Source organism: Tupaia chinensis, unplaced genomic scaffold (assembly GCF_000334495.1).
Source record: "Tupaia chinensis unplaced genomic scaffold, TupChi_1.0 Scaffold000126_2, whole genome shotgun sequence".
Taxonomy (NCBI): domain Eukaryota; kingdom Metazoa; phylum Chordata; class Mammalia; order Scandentia; family Tupaiidae; genus Tupaia; species Tupaia belangeri.
This window is the reverse complement of record NW_006159594.1, coordinates 1,493,760-1,514,615: the sequence shown is the minus strand read 5'-3', so window position 1 is coordinate 1,514,615 and position 20,856 is coordinate 1,493,760. Positions and strand designations below refer to the sequence as shown.

The 20,856-nt window shown below is 41.2% G+C and overlaps 1 protein-coding gene across 1 annotated transcript in view; it reads right to left on the bottom strand.

Annotated features, from left to right (window-relative positions):
• Positions 1-1,027: 1,027 nt before the first annotated feature.
• Positions 1,028-20,856, bottom strand: part of RNF212B (ring finger protein 212B) — a 43,375-nt gene continuing 23,546 nt past the window's right edge. The window contains exons 7-14 of the mRNA XM_027770307.1: positions 18,239-18,285; positions 17,982-18,024; positions 16,330-16,390; positions 15,829-15,877; positions 5,496-5,535; positions 4,969-5,066; positions 3,508-3,569; positions 1,028-1,984 (exon numbers count right to left, since the gene is read on the bottom strand). Of these exons, the coding sequence (XP_027626108.1) occupies positions 1,916-1,984; positions 3,508-3,569; positions 4,969-5,066; positions 5,496-5,535; positions 15,829-15,877; positions 16,330-16,390; positions 17,982-18,024; positions 18,239-18,285 (469 nt within the window). The 3' untranslated portion in view covers positions 1,028-1,915. The remainder of the gene's footprint in view (positions 1,985-3,507; positions 3,570-4,968; positions 5,067-5,495; positions 5,536-15,828; positions 15,878-16,329; positions 16,391-17,981; positions 18,025-18,238; positions 18,286-20,856) is intronic.

Genomic DNA, 20,856 nt, shown 5'->3' with positions numbered 1-20,856 from the left:
TTTAAAAAAAAAGAATCATTTATTTTTTATTTTATTTACTCATTTACTTTTTTTTTTTTTTTTTTTTTTTTTTTTAAATTTTGACCAGAGACACACAGGAGAGAGAGGGGACGTGAGAAAGCAAGCTACCAGGTTCAGGACTCAAACCATGGTCGGCCATGTGGGAGTGTCCAGCGCCTTAACCACCATGCCACCTGCTGGTCCCTGAGATACCCTTTTTAAAAAGTAGAATTATGTTACAGAGGGATAGAAGAGAGGGAATGGTTTCCTCTGGTTAAAGGGTAGTGAAAGCAGGTTTGGAGTTTGGTGTTTGGTTTTACAAACCTGACACGACTTGCCTGTCCAGCTAGACAAGATTGATTTTTTTATCTTTTGGCTGTGTCTAGAAAAGAGACTTTTTCTTCTTTTTATAAAGTCTTGGAAATAGAGAGACCATGGTCTTTAACTGAATTAATTGTTGATATTTTAGAATGGTTTTAACCAGCTGGAATCAGATTATTTTTAAAAATAGACATTAATAGGTTAGTCATCTAAAAATAAAAGAGTGGAATCCCCCAAATTGCTAGAATAATAATAAAAAGGCCAAAAATAAAGTTGTCTCTCTCTCCTCCACTTTGCCACTTACATGATTTAGAGATCAATGGAGCCAAATCCATTAAAAGTATGATTTAGTATATTTTTTTTTTATGGTGCAAGACTTTCTGTAAGTTAAAAGAAAGACAAAAACTTTACAAAGTCAGCATCTGTCACCAAGCATAGTTTTTCCCAGCCATCAGGTGGTAATGATTAAAATTTCTGAGTTTTCAGCAGTGATAGACATATAACAGCCTGGGAAGTAACTAACTGTTAAAGCACAGGCTCTTGTTCAAAAGAGAAGACATAGGGGTTGGCAGGTGACGTGGTGGTTAGGGGCACTGGACTCCCACATGGCTGACCAGTTTGAGTGCCAGACCTGGTGGCTTTCTCTCTCTCTCTCTCTCTCTCTTTCTCTCTCTCTCTGTCCCTTTCTGGTCAAATTAAACTTAGAATTAAAATAAATAAATAAAGTTGAATAATTTTTTTTAAAAAGACATCTAGAAATGCCTTTAAAAATAAATTCAGTACCAAAAAGGATAGTAGGATCCTAGTTTAAATACAAGGTCATTCACAAGACCTAATTTACTTCTGACAGATGTCTGCTGTGTTTATGTTTTTACAGTATTTTTGCTTAAGGCCTGCCTATGAGTAGCCCACCCATTTAATTCCTCATTTCTACTCCATAGTGCCTAAAGTAGAATAAATGTTTGACTGGTCTCTGTGGTGGTGTTCTTTGCCCAGTCCACCATTCTAGGGCTTGTAAAGCAATAGAGTTGCACCAGCAATAAGAGGGCATCCTCTTTATTATCTGTATACTTTAGTAATCTGAAAAAAATCTGTATCTCCAACTGCCACTTTGACAGAAAGGAAGGTAACAGTACTATATTTAATAGTCATTAGGCATAGAGGAAATAATAGACAAACAAAAAGTTTGAACATGGAACAGTTACTGCTTAACATTGACAATGGGACACTATATCCAAAGCAGAAAAATGAAATCCAGAAATGAAATGTAGTTGACGAGTATATTACCACACACACACCCAAGCGTGATGCCAAGAATTATTTTTATAACCTTGTTTTAAGTTGTAAATGAGGGGAACCTACATATGTCTTCTGGGAGAGAAATACTAATATCTTCCTAAAGCTAGGCTTACATAAAACTTGACCACTATGGGAAGTAATATAGCGTGTATAAGATAAAAATCGAGATAGAATAAAGTACAGAGTGCAACCAAGCAACAAAGGAGGGATACATTTTCCAAGGCCATTTTCTGATGTGTACTGGATGTATAGTCCGACCTTCAGGAATATGTATAGATCCGACCTTGAAGGTGGTCTATCTGGAAGTAGTCCATGTTTCTCTCCCCCTGGCTAATCCCATCTGTCTCTGTTGTTGGTAGAGAGTCTGCAGCAGAGGATGGGAAGACAGATATGGGTGTTCATAACAACAAAAAGGCAAGTAAGGGTCTCTGCAGCCATTGTATGAAGTTTATTGGGATGGGAGAAGGGGAATGAATACTATTTTTTCCCCATAGTTTTCTCCATTGCATGATAACTAACTTTTCCAAACTAATATTTGATACAAAGGCTTTGTTGCTAATTATGAAACTCTCTGGAACATTTCAGTGGTTTACAGTGATGGAAGGTCAAATATTTGAAAATCAAACTGTTCTGGAAAATCTGGAATATATGATTACCATACCCAGAGATGATTGCCAGGGAGGCAGAACTGTTATACCTCTGGGGAGGTGGCCCTTTCTTCAGTAACCAAAAAACAAACAAAAAACCCCACAACTTTTTAATAGAACTTTCCAAAAAAATACAAAAGCAGAGTAGTATAATGAACTTATGTGCCCATAACACAACTTCAACAAATAACTCACGGCCAATCTTTTTCCACCCTCCCCCTCTACTAAACTTTATAAAGCAAAATCCAGACATTTAATTTCCCACCCATAAATATTTTAGTATGTTCTTACGCAAGATAAATGCTATTTTAAACATTATAACCACAATATCATACCTTAAGAAACCCCAATAGTACCAGTTTTTAATATCAAATGTCCAATAGATACTCAATTTTCTTCAACTGTCTCATGTAGGCTTTTTTTTTAAACAGGGTTTTTTTTTTTTTTTCCCAATTAAGATCTGTTTAGGAGTCATTTATAGATGGTTTATAGGTCTCTAGTCTTTTTTCATCTGTAGGTTAATTGGCTATTGGTAAGTATTTAGGGGTCGATGTTATTTCTCTAGTATTGCCTGTTAGACCCTAATTTCTTACTGATGAAAATAAAAGTCATTTCAAATATGGGGGCAAAATATGTACCTACCTTAGTATGAATGAGTTGTCCCTGGGACTGCTAGGAGCTTGGAGTGGAAAGAGCCTAAATATTCTCAAAACCTAATCTATAGAAGTTAATTTAGAGGGCAAGACGATTTTCGGGTTAACTGAGCTCCTTACAAATGTCTCCTCGTTACCAAGCCCCTTTCCTTTGTTACTTGGATCAGAATCATAGTCCCATAAATTTACGAAGCATTAGTCTAGCTATCTATGGAGAAGTACATGTGGTTCAAACTGTATCACCATCCAAAAAATACAGTCCATTGAAAATTCTTTATTGTGGAACTAGTAGGAATGTCATTGTGTCCATACTTAGTCACTCTGGTCAAGACTTCTCAGTTGAAAGCCTTTCGTGACCATATGACTTAATTTAAAAACCCCAAACCAGAAAGTTAATTTGACAGTAGTATAGAGTCTTTGAAATTGAGACTATTTTGGAAAAGTGTATACATATGGTTACCACAGTTAAAATTCATGTCATTCTCCTTCCGTTACATTCTGCTACTCAACTGCATGGCCAGAATGAGGCATTTATTGAGCAGGCCTAACTATGTTTTTATGCACAAATTGGACTAGCCAGGTCTTACCTGCAGGACTGGTAGCTGAAAACCAGGAACACTCTCAGATACTGTTCCACTCTCCCTCTGACCTGAAGGATAGAATGGAATGGTGAAAGATAGCTTATGTGGGTAATCTCTCAGTGGTTTTATTTGTGGGTCAAGGTAACAAGGTAGTTTTTAATGAATACTACTCAAAAGGGAAAACCAAGAAGGGAAAAATTAGCAATTTAAGAAATAACTTATGGGAACCAGCAGTTAGCGTAATGGCTATGTCGCTGGACTCCCACGTAGTCGACCGCGGTTCGGGTCCCGGACCCAGTGGCTTAGAACTCATGCCGGGCACGTGTGCGTGTGTGCCCAAGATCCCGAGAGGAGACTGGAGGAGAAGGGACTGCTGCGTGACCATCCCCCCTGGGGGGTGATTTCTTGCTTTCTGTCTCTATGTCTCTGTCTGTCTGGTGAGCGCACGCGCCCTATAGCAAAAATCTCTCCCCCCCAAAAAAAGAAATAACTTATAAAGTTCATTATTTTCTTGTGAAGGCACGGTGCTGAGGTTTAAGATTTGAGTATAACTTGATTGAAAAACTATAGAGGCAATATAAAGATATAGATGAGCTATGGAAAATGCAACCCCTTATTAAGACAACTGGCAGTGGGACCAGTAGGTTGCATGGTGAATAAGGCACTGGACACTCCTACATGGCAGACCATGGTTCAAGTCCTGGACCTGGTGGCTTGCTTTCTCACTTCCTCTCTCTCATATCAAATTAAAATAAATGAATGAGGGACCAGCAGATGGTGTAATGGCTATGTCAGTGGACTCCCATGTAGTCAACTGTGATTCGAGTTCCAGACCCGTTGGCTTAAACTCACGCCGGGCGCGTGTGCGTGCGTGCCCAAGATGCTGAGAGGAGAATGGAGGAGAAGGGATTGCGGTGTGGCCATCCCCCCTGGGGAATGATTTCTCGCTTTCTATCTGTCTGTCTGTCATTCTGGCATGCGCACGTGACCTATAGCAAAAATCTTTCAAAAAAATAAATAAAATAAATGAATAAATTAAATTAAAAATTATTTAAAAAGAGACATTTGACAGCAAAAGTATCTTACATAAAAAAGAAAAATAGAAAAGAAAGGATATCACTTTATAATCCTTAGAACTGAGCTCTCAATATGTTCAACACAGGGATTTTTTAAAAAATAAAAAAGAAACCACTATAACAAAATCCCATTTAATCCTGCAGGCCGAACTTCTGTCTAATATAGTAGTGTTCAGCTGGTGACAGGATAAATGCTATTCAGGCAAAATCCAGAGCCTCCCTTCACTGTAAACTGGGATGACTCTTACAGAATATTAAGAAACCAAACTAGACACAATGTTCTGGGGGGGAAGGGGTAAATCTCAAATTCCTGTCACCTTGAAAAGTCTTCATTTTAGTATGTGAGTCCATGGTTGAAGTTCTACTCCTTTGGAGACATTATTTAACTTACCAGAATTGTTAGGCATGTGCTGTCTTGTGTGGCTTGAATCCCCATTTAGGGCTGGTCTGAAAGAAAAAATCCCCTGTCCAGAGGAGGCAGATGAAGGCCTAAGGAGGAGAAATAAAATTATCAGAGGGCAAATGAAAGGTAAAGGTTAAAAGCCTGTGTAAAGGAAGGGCCTGTATGAGAAGACTTTTTAAAGTCCACAGAAAAGTGGAATTAAAGTATGAGTTCATTTTGGTGAAAAAAAAAAAAGCTTGTGCATATTTTTTCCATATTACATATTTTCTATGAACTTTTTAAAGACACTCCCCCCCTCAGCTATTTAGACCAGAGAAGAAAAGAAATCCCCTGCTTGCAACTGAGAATAAAATTAAATAATTTGGATGTATATTAAAAACGGTGCTAACTTTCTCTCTTGTTTATGAGGCAAATTATAAATCCCAGTGGTATGGGCCAGAGAAGTAACCCCAGGGCTGCTGGCAGAGTGTTGGTATGAAGAGGTCCCAAAAGAAAGGAAGAATATTGTTGCTCACCTATAAGACAGGCTGTGAGTTGAAGCTGGTGAAGGGGTTTCTGAAAAGCATAAAAATGAGACAGTGAGAAAATTCATGAACTGGAGAACAGATTCAGTTATTGGAGGCATGGGCAAAGGAAGTAGGAATCAAATTTTTAGTACATATGTTAGGCTTCTGGGCTAATGGCCAATGAAAAACCTCACAAGTCACCCAGAAGTCTCATAAAGGTGCTTTGTTCTCCATCAGTCTGTGGGCTATGATCCATCATAGCCTTATTGTGCTCTGATGTGAGTATGCCTCGGCTTCCCCTCAGATGGAGAATACTGATTTAGAGGAAAGGGTCATTGAATTGGCTTGGAGTGACATCAGCAAAAATGGCAGAGTAAAGACTTCCAAAAATTCTCTATAAAGGCAATAAGGAGGGATCAGCAGTTAGTGTAATGGCTATATCCCTGGACTCCCATGTAGCCCATCGCGGTTCAAGTCCCGGACCCAGTGGCTTAAACTCATGCTGGGTGCATGTGCGTGCATGCCCAAGATCCTGAGAGGAGAATGAAGGAAAAGTGATTGCTGCATGGCCATTCCTCCTGGGGGGTGATTTCTCGCTTTCTATCTCTCTGTCTTTCTCTGTCTTTCTGGTGAACGCACACGCCCTATAGCTTTAAAAACCTCTCCAAAAAAAAAGCAATAAGGAAAGTGGCAAGCATGATCAGAATCAACTTTTTCAGAACACCAGAAATTAACAAAGAGCTTGCAGCAATGTGGGGAATATTTATTCAGAAAAAAATAGCTGAGGGAACAAACAGTGGAACAGTAATAAAACAACTCTCTGCGAGGTAATTCCTGGTTCAAGTCCAGAGACGATCTTGAGTGCTCTGGGTACCTGAAGCCTAGGCATCAGGACCTTGTTGGGGGTGCTGTGTCTATCTCTCACTCATGGAATAAATAAATAAATAAATAAAGATTATTGGGGCCAACAGGTGGCATAGTGGTTAGAGTGCTGGATTCCCACATGGCCAACTGCAGTTGGAGTCCTGGACCTGGCACCTTATTTTCTCACTCTCCCTCCCTCTCTGTCTGGTGAGTGAGCATGTCCTATAGCAATTAAAAAATAACATGGGGTCAGCAGGTGGTCTAGTGGTTAAGGCATTGAACTCCCACATGGCCAACTGTGGTTTGAGTCCTGAACCCAGTGACTTGAAACTCACACCAGGCGAGTGTGCATAGGTGCCCAAAATACCAAGAAGAATGGAGGAGAAGAGACTGTGGCATGGCCATCCCCCCTGGGGGGTCATTTCTCACTTTCTCTCTCTCTGTGTCTCCAGTGACTATACATGTCCTATATAGCAAAACACTTTCTTTAAAAAAAAAATAAAATAAAATAAATTTTAAAAAATTATTATTTAGGGGGACCAGCAATTAACATAATGGCTATGTCACTGAACTCCTATGTAGTCAATCATGGCTCGAGTCCTGGAGCCAGTCGTTTAAACTCACGCTGGGTGTGTGTGTGTGCATGCCCAAGATCCCGAGAGGAGAATGGAGGAGAAGGGATTGCAGCGTAGCCATACATCACACATCCCGGGTGTGATTTCTCGCTTTCTGTCTCTCAGTCTCTCTCTGTCTTTCTGGTGAGTGCATGTACCCTATAGCAAAAAAAACCTCTCCTCCCCCCCAAAAAATGATTAGGGACTGGTAGGTGGCATGGTGGTTGGGGGTGCTGGACTCCTATATGGCTGACCGTGGTTTGAGTCCTGAACTTGACAGCTTGCTTTCTCACTTTCTGTCTCATGCTCTGTCCCTCTCTGGTCAAATTAAAGTTAGTAAATATATAGATAAAAGTAAATAAAGTGGTTCTTTGGGGGGGGGTATGATTATTTTTTAAAAAGTGGTTGATGGGGCCAGCACGTTACATGGTTAAAGGTGCCAAACTCCCACATGGTCAACTGTGGTTCAAGTCTTGGATCTAGTGGCTTGCTTTCTCTCTCTCTCTCTTTCTCTCTCTCTCTCTTTCTCTGCCTCTCTCTTTCTCTCCCTCTCCCTAATCAAACTGGAAAATAATAAATAAATTCTTAAAAAAATAGCTGAATGTTAGTAAAAATAGTAAGCGTTGTGGCATTTCAATTTGACCTACTCTCATTTTTATTTTTTCAGTTTTGTGGTAACTGTGAAAATCAATAGGCAGTAACTATGGTTAAAACTGTCAGTACTGGGGTTTGGGGGACGCCGCCAGGCGGCATGGTGCTTACGGGAACTGGACTCCCACATGGCCGACCATGGTTCAAGTCCTGGACCTAGTAGCTTGCTTTCTCACTTTCCTCTCTCTCATTCTTTCCCTCTCTGGTAAAATTTAATTAATTAATTAAGTTAAATAAAATTTTTTTTAAAAGATTAAAAGAAACTATCAGTACGCAGGGCTGGCAGGTGGTGTGGTGGTAAAGGGTGCTGGACTTCCACACAGACAACCGCAGTTCGATCCCTGAACCTGGTGGCTTGCTTTCTCACTTTCTGTCTCTCTCTCACTCACTTGCTCACTCGGTCTATCCTTCTCTGGTCAAAATAAATAAAGTTAAATAAAATAATTATATTTAAAAAAGCAAAAATACAAACACACAAAACTATCAGTACGCAATCATGGAAGGGGATAAAATAGTACTAGAGTTCTTTCCAATTAATAATTCAAATAATTCATTCCCAACAAATTATTATTATTTGACCTGTCTAGTGGTTCTTCGAATACCCCACTTACAAGGCTGTTTTTATTTGACTTGATTTGGAATTCAAGTTCACTAGGACTTGAAGAACAGGGTTGGGACCAGCAGTTAGCGTAATAGCTATGTCGCTGGACTCCCACGTAGTCGACTGTGGTTCGAGTCTAGGACCCGGTGGCTTAAACTCACGCCAGGCGCGTGTGTGTGTGCGTGCCCAAGATCCCGAGAGGAGAATGGAGGAGAAGGGATTGCGGCATGGCCATCTCCCCTGGGGGGTGATTTCTCGCTTTCTATCTCTCTGTCTCTGTCTGTCTTTCCGGTGAGCGCCCACACCCTATAGCAAAAACCTCTCCAAAAAAAAAGAACAGGGTTCACTAATGCAGAAAAACATTTCCCCAGGAGTGCGTTTAAAACCATTATGGACACTTGTTTTGGCTGCCTAAGATGAGTATCAGTTGTGGTGAACAATACCAGGAGGTCTTTAAAAAGTTCACAGAGGAGCCAGCAGGTTGGGATGCTGGACTCCCATATGGTTGGACCATGGTTTGGGTCCTGGACCTGGCAACTTAGAAAATGCTTATTATGGGGACCAGCAGATGGCATAATGGTTACATCGCTGGACTCCCACTTAATCTTCTGCAATTCAAGTCCCAGACCCAGTGACTTAAAATTCATGCTGGGCACGTGTACCACATGTGTCCAAAATCCTGAGAGGAGAATGGAGGAGGGAGGATTGCGGTGTGACATCCCCACTGGGGAGTGGTTTTTTGCTTTCTGTTATTCTGTCTGTTCAGCCAGCACGTGCACCCTATAACAAAAATCTCTCAAAAAAAAAAAAAAAAAAGCTTGGGACCAGCAGTTAGCATAATGGCTATGTTGCTAGACTCCCCTATAGCCAACTGCGGTTCACATCCCGGACCCAGTGGCTTAAACTCATGCCGGGCACGTGTGCATGCATGCCCAAGATCCTGAGAGGAGAATGAAGGAGAAGGGATTGCGGCGTGGCCATCCCCCCGGGGGGTGATTTCTCACTTTCTGTCTCTCTGTCTCTCTCTGTCTTTCTGGCGAGTGCACGCGCCCTATAGCAAAAACCTCTCAAAATAAAAAAAATGCTTATTATGGAAGAACTTTGTATGGATTACAAAAACTTTTGTACCAAAATAAACTCATGTTTTAATTCCATTTTTCTCATAAGCTGTTTGAAGTCCCCTCATAGGCTAACCCAAAAGCATTAAATAAAAGGCTAGGGAATAAGATGATCTTGGAAGCTTTGAAAAATTCCAACACTTTCCTGAAAATTTAGAAGACTATTTGCATGTCTAGGACTATGCCACACTCAGGAAAGACTTAAAAACGTCCTCAATTCAATCTATACAAAGAAATAATAAAGACCACCAATAAAGGTAATTTCATAATACAAAAGACAGCATAAAAATGTATTTATGTAACTTTTTCACCCTATGTGATTTTTTTAAGTCTTTTTTTTTTTTGGAGAGATTTTCGCTATAGGGCACGTGTGCTCGCCAGACAGAGAGACATAGAGACAGAAAGCGAGAAATCACGCCCCCAGGGGGATGGTCACGCCGCAATCCCTTCTCCTCCGTTCTCCTCTCGGGATCTTGGGCACACACGCACACGCGCCTGGTGTGAGTTTTAAGCCACTAGGTCTGGGGCGCGAACCGCGGTCGACTACGTGGGAGTCCAGAGACATAGCCATTACGCTAACTGCTGTCCCCCAATTTTTTTTAAGTCTTTTTAAGAATTATTTACTCAAGGGACTGGCAGGTGGCATGGTAGTTGGGGGCGCTGGACTCCCACATGGCCGACTGCAGTTTGGGTCCCATATCTGGCGGATTGCTTTCTCACTTTCCCTCTCTCTCTTTCTCTGTCTCTCTCTGATCATACGAAAATAATAATAAATAAAGTTAAATAAAATCATTCTTAAAATTCATTTAATTCTATTATTAAAGAAATTTTTTTTGAGAGGTTTTTGCTATAGGGCACGTACACTTGCCAGAAAGTCAGAGACAGACAGAGAAACAGAAAGCAAGAAATCATCCCCTGGGAGGATGGCCACATCGCAATCTTCCATTCTCCTCTTGGGATCTTGGGCACGCGTGCACACGCGGCCAAAGTTTAAACCACCACGTCTGGGAATGCAAACCGCGGTCGACTACATGGGAGTTTAGCGACATAGCCATTATGCCAACTGCTGGTCCCTACTATTATTATTATTGTTGTTGTTGTTATTCAGTCTGACCAGAGAGTCAGAGAGAGGGGGAAAATGAGAAAGCAAGTCACCAGGTCCAGCATTAGAACTGTGGTCAGCCTTGTGGGAGTCCAGCACCTTAACCACCATGCCACCTGCCAGCCCCTAATTTTATTAGTTTTTAAAATTTGCTATAGGCCAAGTGCGCTCACCAGAGAGAGAGTAAGAGGGTGAGTGAGAAACAAGTCACCAGGTCCAGAACTCGAACCATAGTCAGCCATGTGGGAGTCCAGCACCTTAACCACCACACCATCTGCTGGCCTCAGCCTTATCTGATTTAAAAGACAACTGCATAAAAAATAATTATAGATTTGGGGCCAGCAGGTGGCATAGTGGTTAAGGGCATTGGGCTCCCACATGACCAACCACGGTTCAAGTCCCAGACCAGGCAGCTTGCTTTCTCAATTATCTTCTCTCGCTCACTCTGAACCTCTCTGGTGAAATAAAAAATAAATACATAAAGTTAAATAAAATACTTCTTAAAAAATTATAGATTTATGTTGATAAGCACACAGTTTACAAAGAAATTATTTGTATACTAACATTACAATGTGACGGGAAAACCAAACTACATAGGAACAAAGCTTTAGTACACTTCTGAAACTTAGTTTGGTAGTAATCTGAACTAGTTTATTATAAATTAAGGTGTGAATTGTAATCTCTTAGAAAATAAGAGATTACAACCCATGGCCTAGTGGTTAAGGGAGCCAAATCCCACATGGCCAAACATGTGGTTCAAGACCCAGCCCTAAAAGTTTGAAAAACATGCTGGGCACATGAATGTATATGTCCCAAATCCCAACAGGATGGAGAAATAGAGGAGAAGGGATAGTGGTGTGACCATGCCCCATTGGTGAGTGCTTTCTCCTCTCCCTTTCTCTGGTGAGCACACATGCCCTCTGGTGAATTAATAAAGAAAAAGACATTCCATGCGAACTGAATAAAAGAGATCTGAAGTTGCTATATTAATATCAGGAAAAATAGACTTTAAGATGAAACTGTTATTAGAGATAAAGAAAAGCATTATATAATGATAAAAAGGTAAGCCCATCAAGAAGATATAGTATTTGGGTAAGCAGATGGTGATTAAGGTGTTGTATTTCCACATAGTCAACTGCAGTTCAAGTCCTGGACCTAGCACCTTGAAAATCACAACAAATAAATAATTTTTTAAAAGATAAAGTATTTGTATTTGCATCTAATGAGGGTCTGAAAATACTTGAAGAAAACTGATAGAATTGAAGAAGAAATTAAATAATCCAATAATAATATTGAATAGTTAGAGACTTCAATACCCCACTTTCAATCATGGACAGAACAACTAAAGAGAAGATCAGCAAGGAAACAGAAGCATACTATTTGAACAATACTACAATATATGCCAACTAAACATAACAGAGTCTATGTAATACTCCAACAATGGGAAAATATAGTTTCTTCCTAAGTGCACATGGAACATTCACTAAGACAGACCATCTGGTAGGCCATAAGTTAAAAGGATTTAAATCACTGATTTAAGTCGATGTGTATTCTATCATAATGACATAGAATTTAAAATCAGTAATAGGAGGAAATTTGGAACATTTAAAAATATTGTGGGTGTGAAAGGTATTATTTTAGGGGCTGGCAGGTGGTGTGGTGGTTAAGGTGCTGGACTCCCACATGGCCAACAGTGGTTCGAGTCTTGAACCTGGCAGCTTGTTTCTCACTTTCCCTTTCTCTTTGTCTCTTTCTGGTCAAATTAAACAATAAAATTAAATAAATCTTAAAAAAAGAATTACATATCCTTAGGAAAAAATCTTTAAAAAAAAAACACTTAGAGATGAATGAACATAAAAACACAAGAGCAGGCCTAGCCATGGTGTCATGAGAAGGTACCGCTGTGCTATAGGTGAGAGCACATGGGAAGCCCAGGTTTGATTCCCAGCCCAGTTTGAACAGGCTGGGTGTGGTTGTGTGTTTCGATAGTCCTAGCTAACTGAGAGGCTGGGGCAGGATGGACTGCGATGTGGTAAGAGTCTTTCAAAAATATCCCTCTCTCTTCCCATTCCATGCATATGTTCTTTCTATAAGTAAGGGAAAAAAAAAAAAAAAACCAGAAACCACAGCATAACAAACTTTATAGGATATAGTGAAAGTACTGTAAAGGACTAAAGTAAAATTTATAACAGTAAACATCCTTTTTTTTTTTTTCCCTCAAACATTGCCAAAGGCAGGCTAGCCAAGTGTCAAGGTGGTTAAGTTGGCTGGATCTCACCTGGCTAACTGCATAGCTGAGTTTGGAACCTACAGCTTAAAAAAAAAAATCACCAAGCACATGTGCAAGCATGCCCAAAATCCCAAGAGGAAAGTGTAAGAGAAGGGACTGAGGTTTTAACGTCCCCCTAGGGGGTTAATTTCTCACTTTCTTCTCTATCTTTCTCTCCCACTTTTGCTTTCAGGTGAGCACCTCTGCTCAGGCGAGCACATGCACCCTATAGCAAAAGTGAAAGAAAAAAAAATCGCCAGTGGGCATGTATGCTCACCAGAGAGAGAGATGGATGAGAGGGAAGGAGAAAACACCCCCAACCAGAGTGTGGTCAAACCACAATCCCTCTACTTCGTCCTGTTGGAATTTGAGACATGCATGCACATATGTTGGTATGTTTTTCAGGCCTCTGGAGCCAGGATTCAAGTGTGGTCAGTCATGTGGGATCCAGCTCCCTTAACCACTGGGTTATAGAACCAGACCCTATGACTGTAAACATGTATGATCAAAAAGGAAGACCTCAAACCAGTAATGTAACTTTCACCTTAATAAACTAGAAAAAGAAGAAACTAAATCCAAAATAACCAGAAAGAATGAAATAAGATTAACTTGAAATAAATTAGAGAATAGAAAACAAAAACAAACAAAAAACCCCACATGGTTCTTTGAAATTACTAACCAAGGAAAAAGAGAAAACACTCAAATTACTAAAACCAGGAATGAGGGAACATTCCAACATGAAAAAATAAATTAGAACATCTACAGTTTTTTTCCTTTTTTTTTTTTTTTAAAGGTTTTTGCCATAAGGTATGAAAGCTAGCAAGAGAGAGAGAGTGTAAGAAGGAAAGTGAGAAATCATGCCTACCCAGGGGGGTTGACCATCCTGCAATCTCTTTTCCTCCAATCTCCTCCTAGAATTTTGGGCACTCACACACACAACACGTCCAGGGTGATTTTCTTTTCTTTTCTTTTTTTGGGGCGGGAAGGTTTGCTATAGGGCACGTGCACTCGCCAAAGAGACAGAGACAGAGAGACAGAAAGCAAGAAATCACCCCCCATGGGGGATGGCCACACTGCAATCCTTTCTCCTCCTTTCTCCTCTCGAGATCTTGGGCATGCACGCACATGCACCCAGTGTGAGTTTTAAGGCACCGGGTCCAGGACGCGAACCACAGTTGACTATGTGGGAGTCCAGTGACATAGCCATTACGCTAACTGCTGGCCCCGCCCAGGGGGATTTTCAAACTGCCAGGTCTGAGACTCAAACTGTGGTCAGTCACGTGGGAGTCCCGCACCTTGATCACTATGTCACCTGCTGGCCACAAACATCTACACTTTCCAAAGGAAATTTAGAAAGAATTTGGTGAATTTAAAATATGAAAGAGATTTGGGAATTTCACATTTTTCTTGGTAAGAAAAAATCCCCCATGACACATATTTTCTAGGGATGGGCTAATGCCCTTGAAAATAGTAATGGCAATAATAGTTCTAAAGAGTTATAGATAAGAAAAAAAATTTTTAAGTTGCTTATTTCTATTTATTATTTCTATTTTATTTTTTATTTTTGGAGAGGTTTTTGCTATAGGGAGTATGCACTTGCCAGAAAGTCAGAGAAAGACAGAGAGACAGAAAGCGAGAAATCACCCCTCAGGGGAGATGGCCATGCCGCAATCCCTTCTCCTCCATTCTCCTCTTGGGATCTTGGGCACGCACGCACATGCGCCCAGCATGAGTTTAAGCCACCAAGTCTAGGACTCAATCTGTAGTTGACTACATGGGAGTCCAGCGACATAGCCATTAAGCCAACTGCTGGACCTGTATTATTATTTTTTAATTTGACCATAGAGAGAGATAGAGAGAAAAAGGGAGAAAGCAAGCCACCAGGTACAGGATTCGAACCATGGTCGGCCACATGGGAATCTAGCGCCCTTAACCACCACGGCACCTCCTGGGCCCTAGACAAGAAATTAAGCGAACAAAACCAAAACCTTTCTTCACTGCAGTGTGTATGTTTGTGTGTGTGTGTGTGTGTGTGTGTTATTTATAGACAGGATCTCACTATATTATAATCCTCTTGCCTCAGTTTATCAAGTACCTGAGCTCACAGGCATGAACCACTGCACCTGGCTTTTTGGGGTGGGCTAGGAATCAAACCCAGGTCACCCATGTGGCCCCAGTCTGCCAAGCAGCTGTAATACCTTTTTTTTTTTTGGAGAGGTTTTTGCTATAGGGCATGTGCTCTCACCAGACAGACAGAGAGAGACAGAGAGACAGAAAGTGAGAAATCACCCCCCAGGGGGGATGGCCTCTCACCATAATCCCTTCTCCTCCATTCTCCTCTTGAGACCTTGGGCACACAAGCAAACACACCCAGCGTGAGTTTCAAGTCACCAGGTCCGGGACGCGAACCGCAGTCAACTACATGAGAGTCCAGCGACAGCCATTACGCTAACTCCTGGTCCCAGCAGTTGTAATATCTTTATGTTTACTACGCAGTGAAAAAACTGGACACCTTTCACGCTAACATTCCACAATGTGTTAATCTTCAGTTTATACCTGACTTGTACTGCCATCTTGTGGCAATTTTAAAAATTCAAATCAATTATCTTACTCAAAAGTTATCTTCCATCTGACCAGAGATTTTTAGTGACTTTCTATCACTTTTTTTTAATTGTTACAGGATGGAGTCATCACCAGAGACAGAGAGAGAGAGAGAGAGAGCGTGAAAGGACAAAGCAACCCCCATGGGGAATGGTCACGCCACAATCTGTTTTCCATCTCTCTCTTATTTCTGGATTTGGGGCACATACGCACACATGTCTAGTGTGTTTCTGAAGTCCTGGTCCAGGACTCAAACCACATGGTCATCCATGTGAGATCTAGCTGCCTTAACTCTACCAGACCACACAGCTGGCTCTGCCACTCAAATTTTTATCTTCTCCTTATCATTTTGAGAACAAACATATAATTATTTGTAAATTTATAATATGTTTGGGTACCTGGAATCATTCTCTGGAAAACAAAGTGAAATGGCATTAATAATGTAAGTGCATAGAAAACCAGAACTTTGCTCATCTCTGTACAGAATATGTTGACTTCTGATACCTTTTTATAGCCTCTCACCAGTATAAGAGTCTCTAGGGGTGCTCCTTTCTTGCAGGCCTCTGCCTCCCTAATGGACAAATAATGATAAACATCCATTAATAAACATATACCAGTTGTCTGGCTTCCCTGTTCTCTGCTCTCTCTCATCTGTACACTCTCCCAGAGCAGGCACACTAGTCTAAGAAGGACCCATTCTTTATTACTTCTAAATGAACTTAATAGATGCTATCACTGTAGTCCTTGTACATTCCCACTATTTCCACCCTGTTTATTCTGTCCACTTCTAGTACCAGGCCTTTATTGACAAAAGAAAATAGGATCTAGCAACACATCGGATAATTTATATGCCAAAACCAATATAAATGTAGGATTCTTAACTTAAAACACTGCTTTCATTTATTATGTGATTGGGAAAGTCATGACATATTTTCTGTTATTCTATACAAAAATATGTCATGACTTTCCTGACAACTGAATAGCATTAGAAAACTCAATCTGGAAGAAGAAGGTATTACTTACTTGTCCCAAGCTACCAAAGCCAACCACTCTATAAGGGATAGATTCCACTGAGGAAGATCGACTGTACAGGTGAGATAAAAAGACACACAGAACAAAACCTTGTATTAAACTTTTTTTGGGTCGATGGAAAAGTCATGACGCATTTTGCGTAGAAAAATACGTCATGACTTTTCTGGTGATCTAATACTTAAAAGTCACTTCAGTCTGGGGGCCAGCAGGTGGCACAGTGGTTGGGATAGTGGACTCCCACATGGCTGACCATAGTTCAAGTCCTAGACCTGACAGCTTACTTTCTTACTTCCCTTTTCTCTCTTTCTCTATCTCTCTCTGGTCATATATATATATACACATATATATATATTTTTTTTTTGGAGAGGTTTTCGCTATAGGGCGCGTGCACTCGCCAGACAGAAAGAAAGAGACATAGAGACAGAAAGCAAGAAATCACCCCCCAGGGGGAATGGCCACGCCGCAATCCCCTCTCCTCCATTCTCCTCTTGGGATCTTGGGCACACACACACACGCACCCGGCATGAGTTTTAAGCCACCGGGTCCAGGACGCAAACCGCGGTCGACTACATGGGAGTCAGCGACATAGCCATTATGCTAACTGCTGGTTCCCTCTCTCTGGTCATATTTTTAAAATAATAACAAATTAAAAAAATAATTATTTTTTAAAAATCACTTCAGTCTGAATCTAAGCTACATAGGAGTATTTTCTTCATCTTAGGTTTTCGCTATAGGGCGCGTGCACTCGCCAGACAGAAAGAAAGAGACATAGAGACAGAAAGCAAGAAATCACCCCCCAGGGGGAATGGCCACGCCGCAATCCCCTCTCCTCCATTCTCCTCTTGGGATCTTGGGCACACACACACACGCACCCGGCATGAGTTTTAAGCCACCGGGTCCAGGACGCAAACCGCGGTCGACTACATGGGAGTCAGCGACATAGCCATTATGCTAACTGCTGGTTCCCTCTCTCTGGTCATATTTTTAAAATAATAACAAATTAAAAAAATAATTATTTTTTAAAAATCACTTCAGTCTGAATCTAAGCTACATAGGAGTATTTCTTTCATCTTCCAATTTTTCCCAATAGTTTTTTTTTTTTTTGGAAGAGGTTTTTGCTATAGGGCGCATGCGCTCACCAGACAGACAGAGAGAGACAGAGAGATAGAAAGCGAGAAATCACCCCCCAGGGAGGATAGCCATGCTGCAATCCCTTCTCCTCCATTCTCCTCTCGGGATTTTGGGCACGCATGCACACGTGCCCGGCGTGAGTTTAAGCCACTGGGTCCGGGACTCAAACCATGGTCAACTACAGGGGAGTAGCTATTAGGCCAACTGCTGGTCCCGGTTTTTTCTTTTTTAATTGCTGGTGGGTGCATGTGCTTACCAGTGTGAGAGAGACAGAGGGAAAGCATTCTAAATAGGACATGGCCATCTTGCAATCCTTTTTCCTCCATATTTCCATCCAGTCAGGACTTTAGGTACACACAAACATACACCTGGCATGTTGTTTAAGCTGCCAGGGCTGGGACTTGAGTCTCAGTAGTCCAGGGGATCAGGCTTTCCATGCATAGCACCTAATGGCTGTGCTATAAGGCTGGCCCTGCCAAGAATTTCAATGTTGCTATAGGCTTTCTACTCACCTGACTACCTGGCTGCTGTGCTGGGAACTGGGTCTTGGAGTAACTGAAAAAGAATAAAGTACAGAATGAAAAGTTGCCACCAGTGATGCACCCTGCCTGCCTAGCCAAGGTTGTGAGTGGCTATCAGGCTGTATGATTTTTTTATATCATACACATTAGAAAAGTCACATTATGGTCTCTGGGAGGGAACTATCTTCTACATACGGAAAGGATATTTAGTCATTTCACAGATAACTTAGGCAAAAAATGTTCTCTACCTGACTGTGATGGGGAAGTGATGCCTACTGGTCGAGGTGTAGTTGACCTGCAAGAAAAAAAAAAAAGGCAGCTCTCACCTGGCTAAGCAAAAGTTAAGTACAACTTTAGAGGATCAATCAGAGATCTTGTCTATAGGAATAATAGCTTCCTCTCAGCACAAATGTCTTACTATCATGTATCTCATGTTATATTATTTATATCATCCCAAAATATGAATGCAGAGCTAGCAGGTGGCATAGTGGTTGAGGCGCTGGATCCCCTGTGGCCAAATCCACAATTCAAATCTCAGATCCAGCAGAATGTGTGTGTGCATACCCAAATCCTGAGAGGAGAATGGAAGAGAAGGGATTGTGGTGTGGCCACCGCTCTGGGAGATGATTTCTCGTTTTCCTCTCTCTATCTCTTTGGCAAGCGCACATGCCCTAAGGCAAAAAACTAAAAAAAAAAAAAAAAAAGAAATATGAAAGTTAAGTTTCCATATGAGATTCCTTTATTCTCCAACTCCTTAGTATTAATAGAAACTTCTCTATTTCTCTATTGTCCATAATAGTATAATTTTTTTTTTTTTAGTTTTTTTGCTAGAGTGCATGCACTCACTGGAGAGAGAGGCAGACAGAGAGACTGAGATCGATAGAAAGTAAGAAATCACCCCTTCAGTGGGGATGGCCATGCTACAATCCCTTCTCCTCTACTCTTGGGATTTTGGGCATGAATACACATGTACTTAACATGATTTCAAGTTGTCGGGTCCAAGACTTGAACCACGACGTTGGCCATGTGGGATCTATCTGCTTTAACCTCCTGCTGGCCCAACAGGAGACATTTTGAAGTAAGCCTTTCTTCCTTTTCTCAATGCCTTACCAAGTACCATCAACTTTATTTCTATCCATTCATTCATACATCTGTCCATCCCTCCCCCAACCATTCAGCAAACATTTATTTAGTGTCCATAAGTACTAGATCTTGAGATTACAAAGATAACTAGAACAAGTTTCCTATCTTTTTTCATATTACCATTGGACATGTGTGCTCACCAAAGAGAGACAGAGAGAGAGGGAGACAGGAAAAGCATGCCCCGACAGAGTATAGTCATGCCACAATTCTCTCTCCTCCATTTCTCCCTCCTGTTGGGATTTAGGCATGCATACACTCATGCCTGGCTTGTTTTTCAAGCTGCTGGGGTTGAAATTTGAACTGCAGTCAGCCATGTGGGATCTGACTCTTTTAACCAGGAAGCTATAGGCTGGGGCAAGGTTCCTATCTTTGAAAGTCTTACAGGCTAGTAGATGAAGTAAAACGAAAAAAAAAATCGGAGCAATGTTTGTCATAATGAGAACATCAAAACCACAAAAGAATACTAGACAGTAACTTCTTTCTTTTTTTTGGAGACGTTTTTGCTATAGGGTGTGTGGATTCACCAGAAAGACAGAGAGAGACAGACAGAGACAGAGAGAAAGGCAGAGACAGAAAGTGAGAAATCACCCCCTAGTAGGATGGCCATGTTGCAATCCCTTCTCCTCCATTCTCCTCACGGGAGCTTGACCATGCATGCACACGTGCCCGGCATGAGTTTAAGCCACTGGGTCTGGGACTTGAACCACAGTCGAATACATGGGAGTCCAGCGACATAGCCATTATGCCAACTGCTGGTCCCATAGACTGCAACTTCTGGTAGTGCAGGTTCCATATCTTTTTTTAATCCCCAATACAGGACTAATATTAAAAATACTTAACAGTGGGACCAGCAGATGGCATGACAGTTGCATCGCTGGACTCCCATGTGATTGAAACAGTTCGAGTCCCAGACCCAGTGGCTCAAAACTCAAGCCGGGTGCATGTGCATGCATGCCCATGATCCCAAGTGGAAAATGGAGAAGGGACTATGGTGTGGCCATCCCCTCAGGGGGTGATTTCTTGCTTTCTGTCTGTCTCTCTGTGTCTCTCCAGTGAGTATACACACTCTTTAGCAAAAGCCTCTCTTAAAAAAAAAATTAACAGTTGGTAAGGCATAGGTATCACCAATTAGAAAGCACTGGTGCTATACCTTCAGCATCTAAGATAGTACCTGATAAACAGAAGACACTTGATGGATATTTAATGAATGAATGAATAGGACATCAAACTCCACCTAATGTGGTCTTTTTTTTTTATAGACCACAGATTAGTTTATTTTTAACACCCATCATGCCATGAATTCATAGGGAATAGGTTCCAGTAGCTCAGGCTCCTTTCCATTGGTTCTCACAAAGTGTGCTTCTCTGGGTGGAGCGGCTGGCGCTTTAGTTGAACCCAGGTACCTTTCTCTTTGGCTTCTTTCTTTTTCTGGTCATTTTCCTTCACACGTTTTAGGAAGCTATCTCTGCTCTTAGGATGTTTAATATGCTCAATTCGCACATTGATTCTCTTGGCAAGAATCTTGCCCTTAACTTGTTTGTTCACAACAATGCCAACAGCATGCTGGGTAACATTGTAGACTCTTCCAGTTTTGCCATGGTAACATTTGTGGGGCATTCCTTTTTGAACAGTACCCATTCCCTTAATGTCTACAATATCACCTTTCTTGTAGATTCGCATATATGTCGCCAAAGGAACAACTCCATGTTTTCTAAAAGGCCTA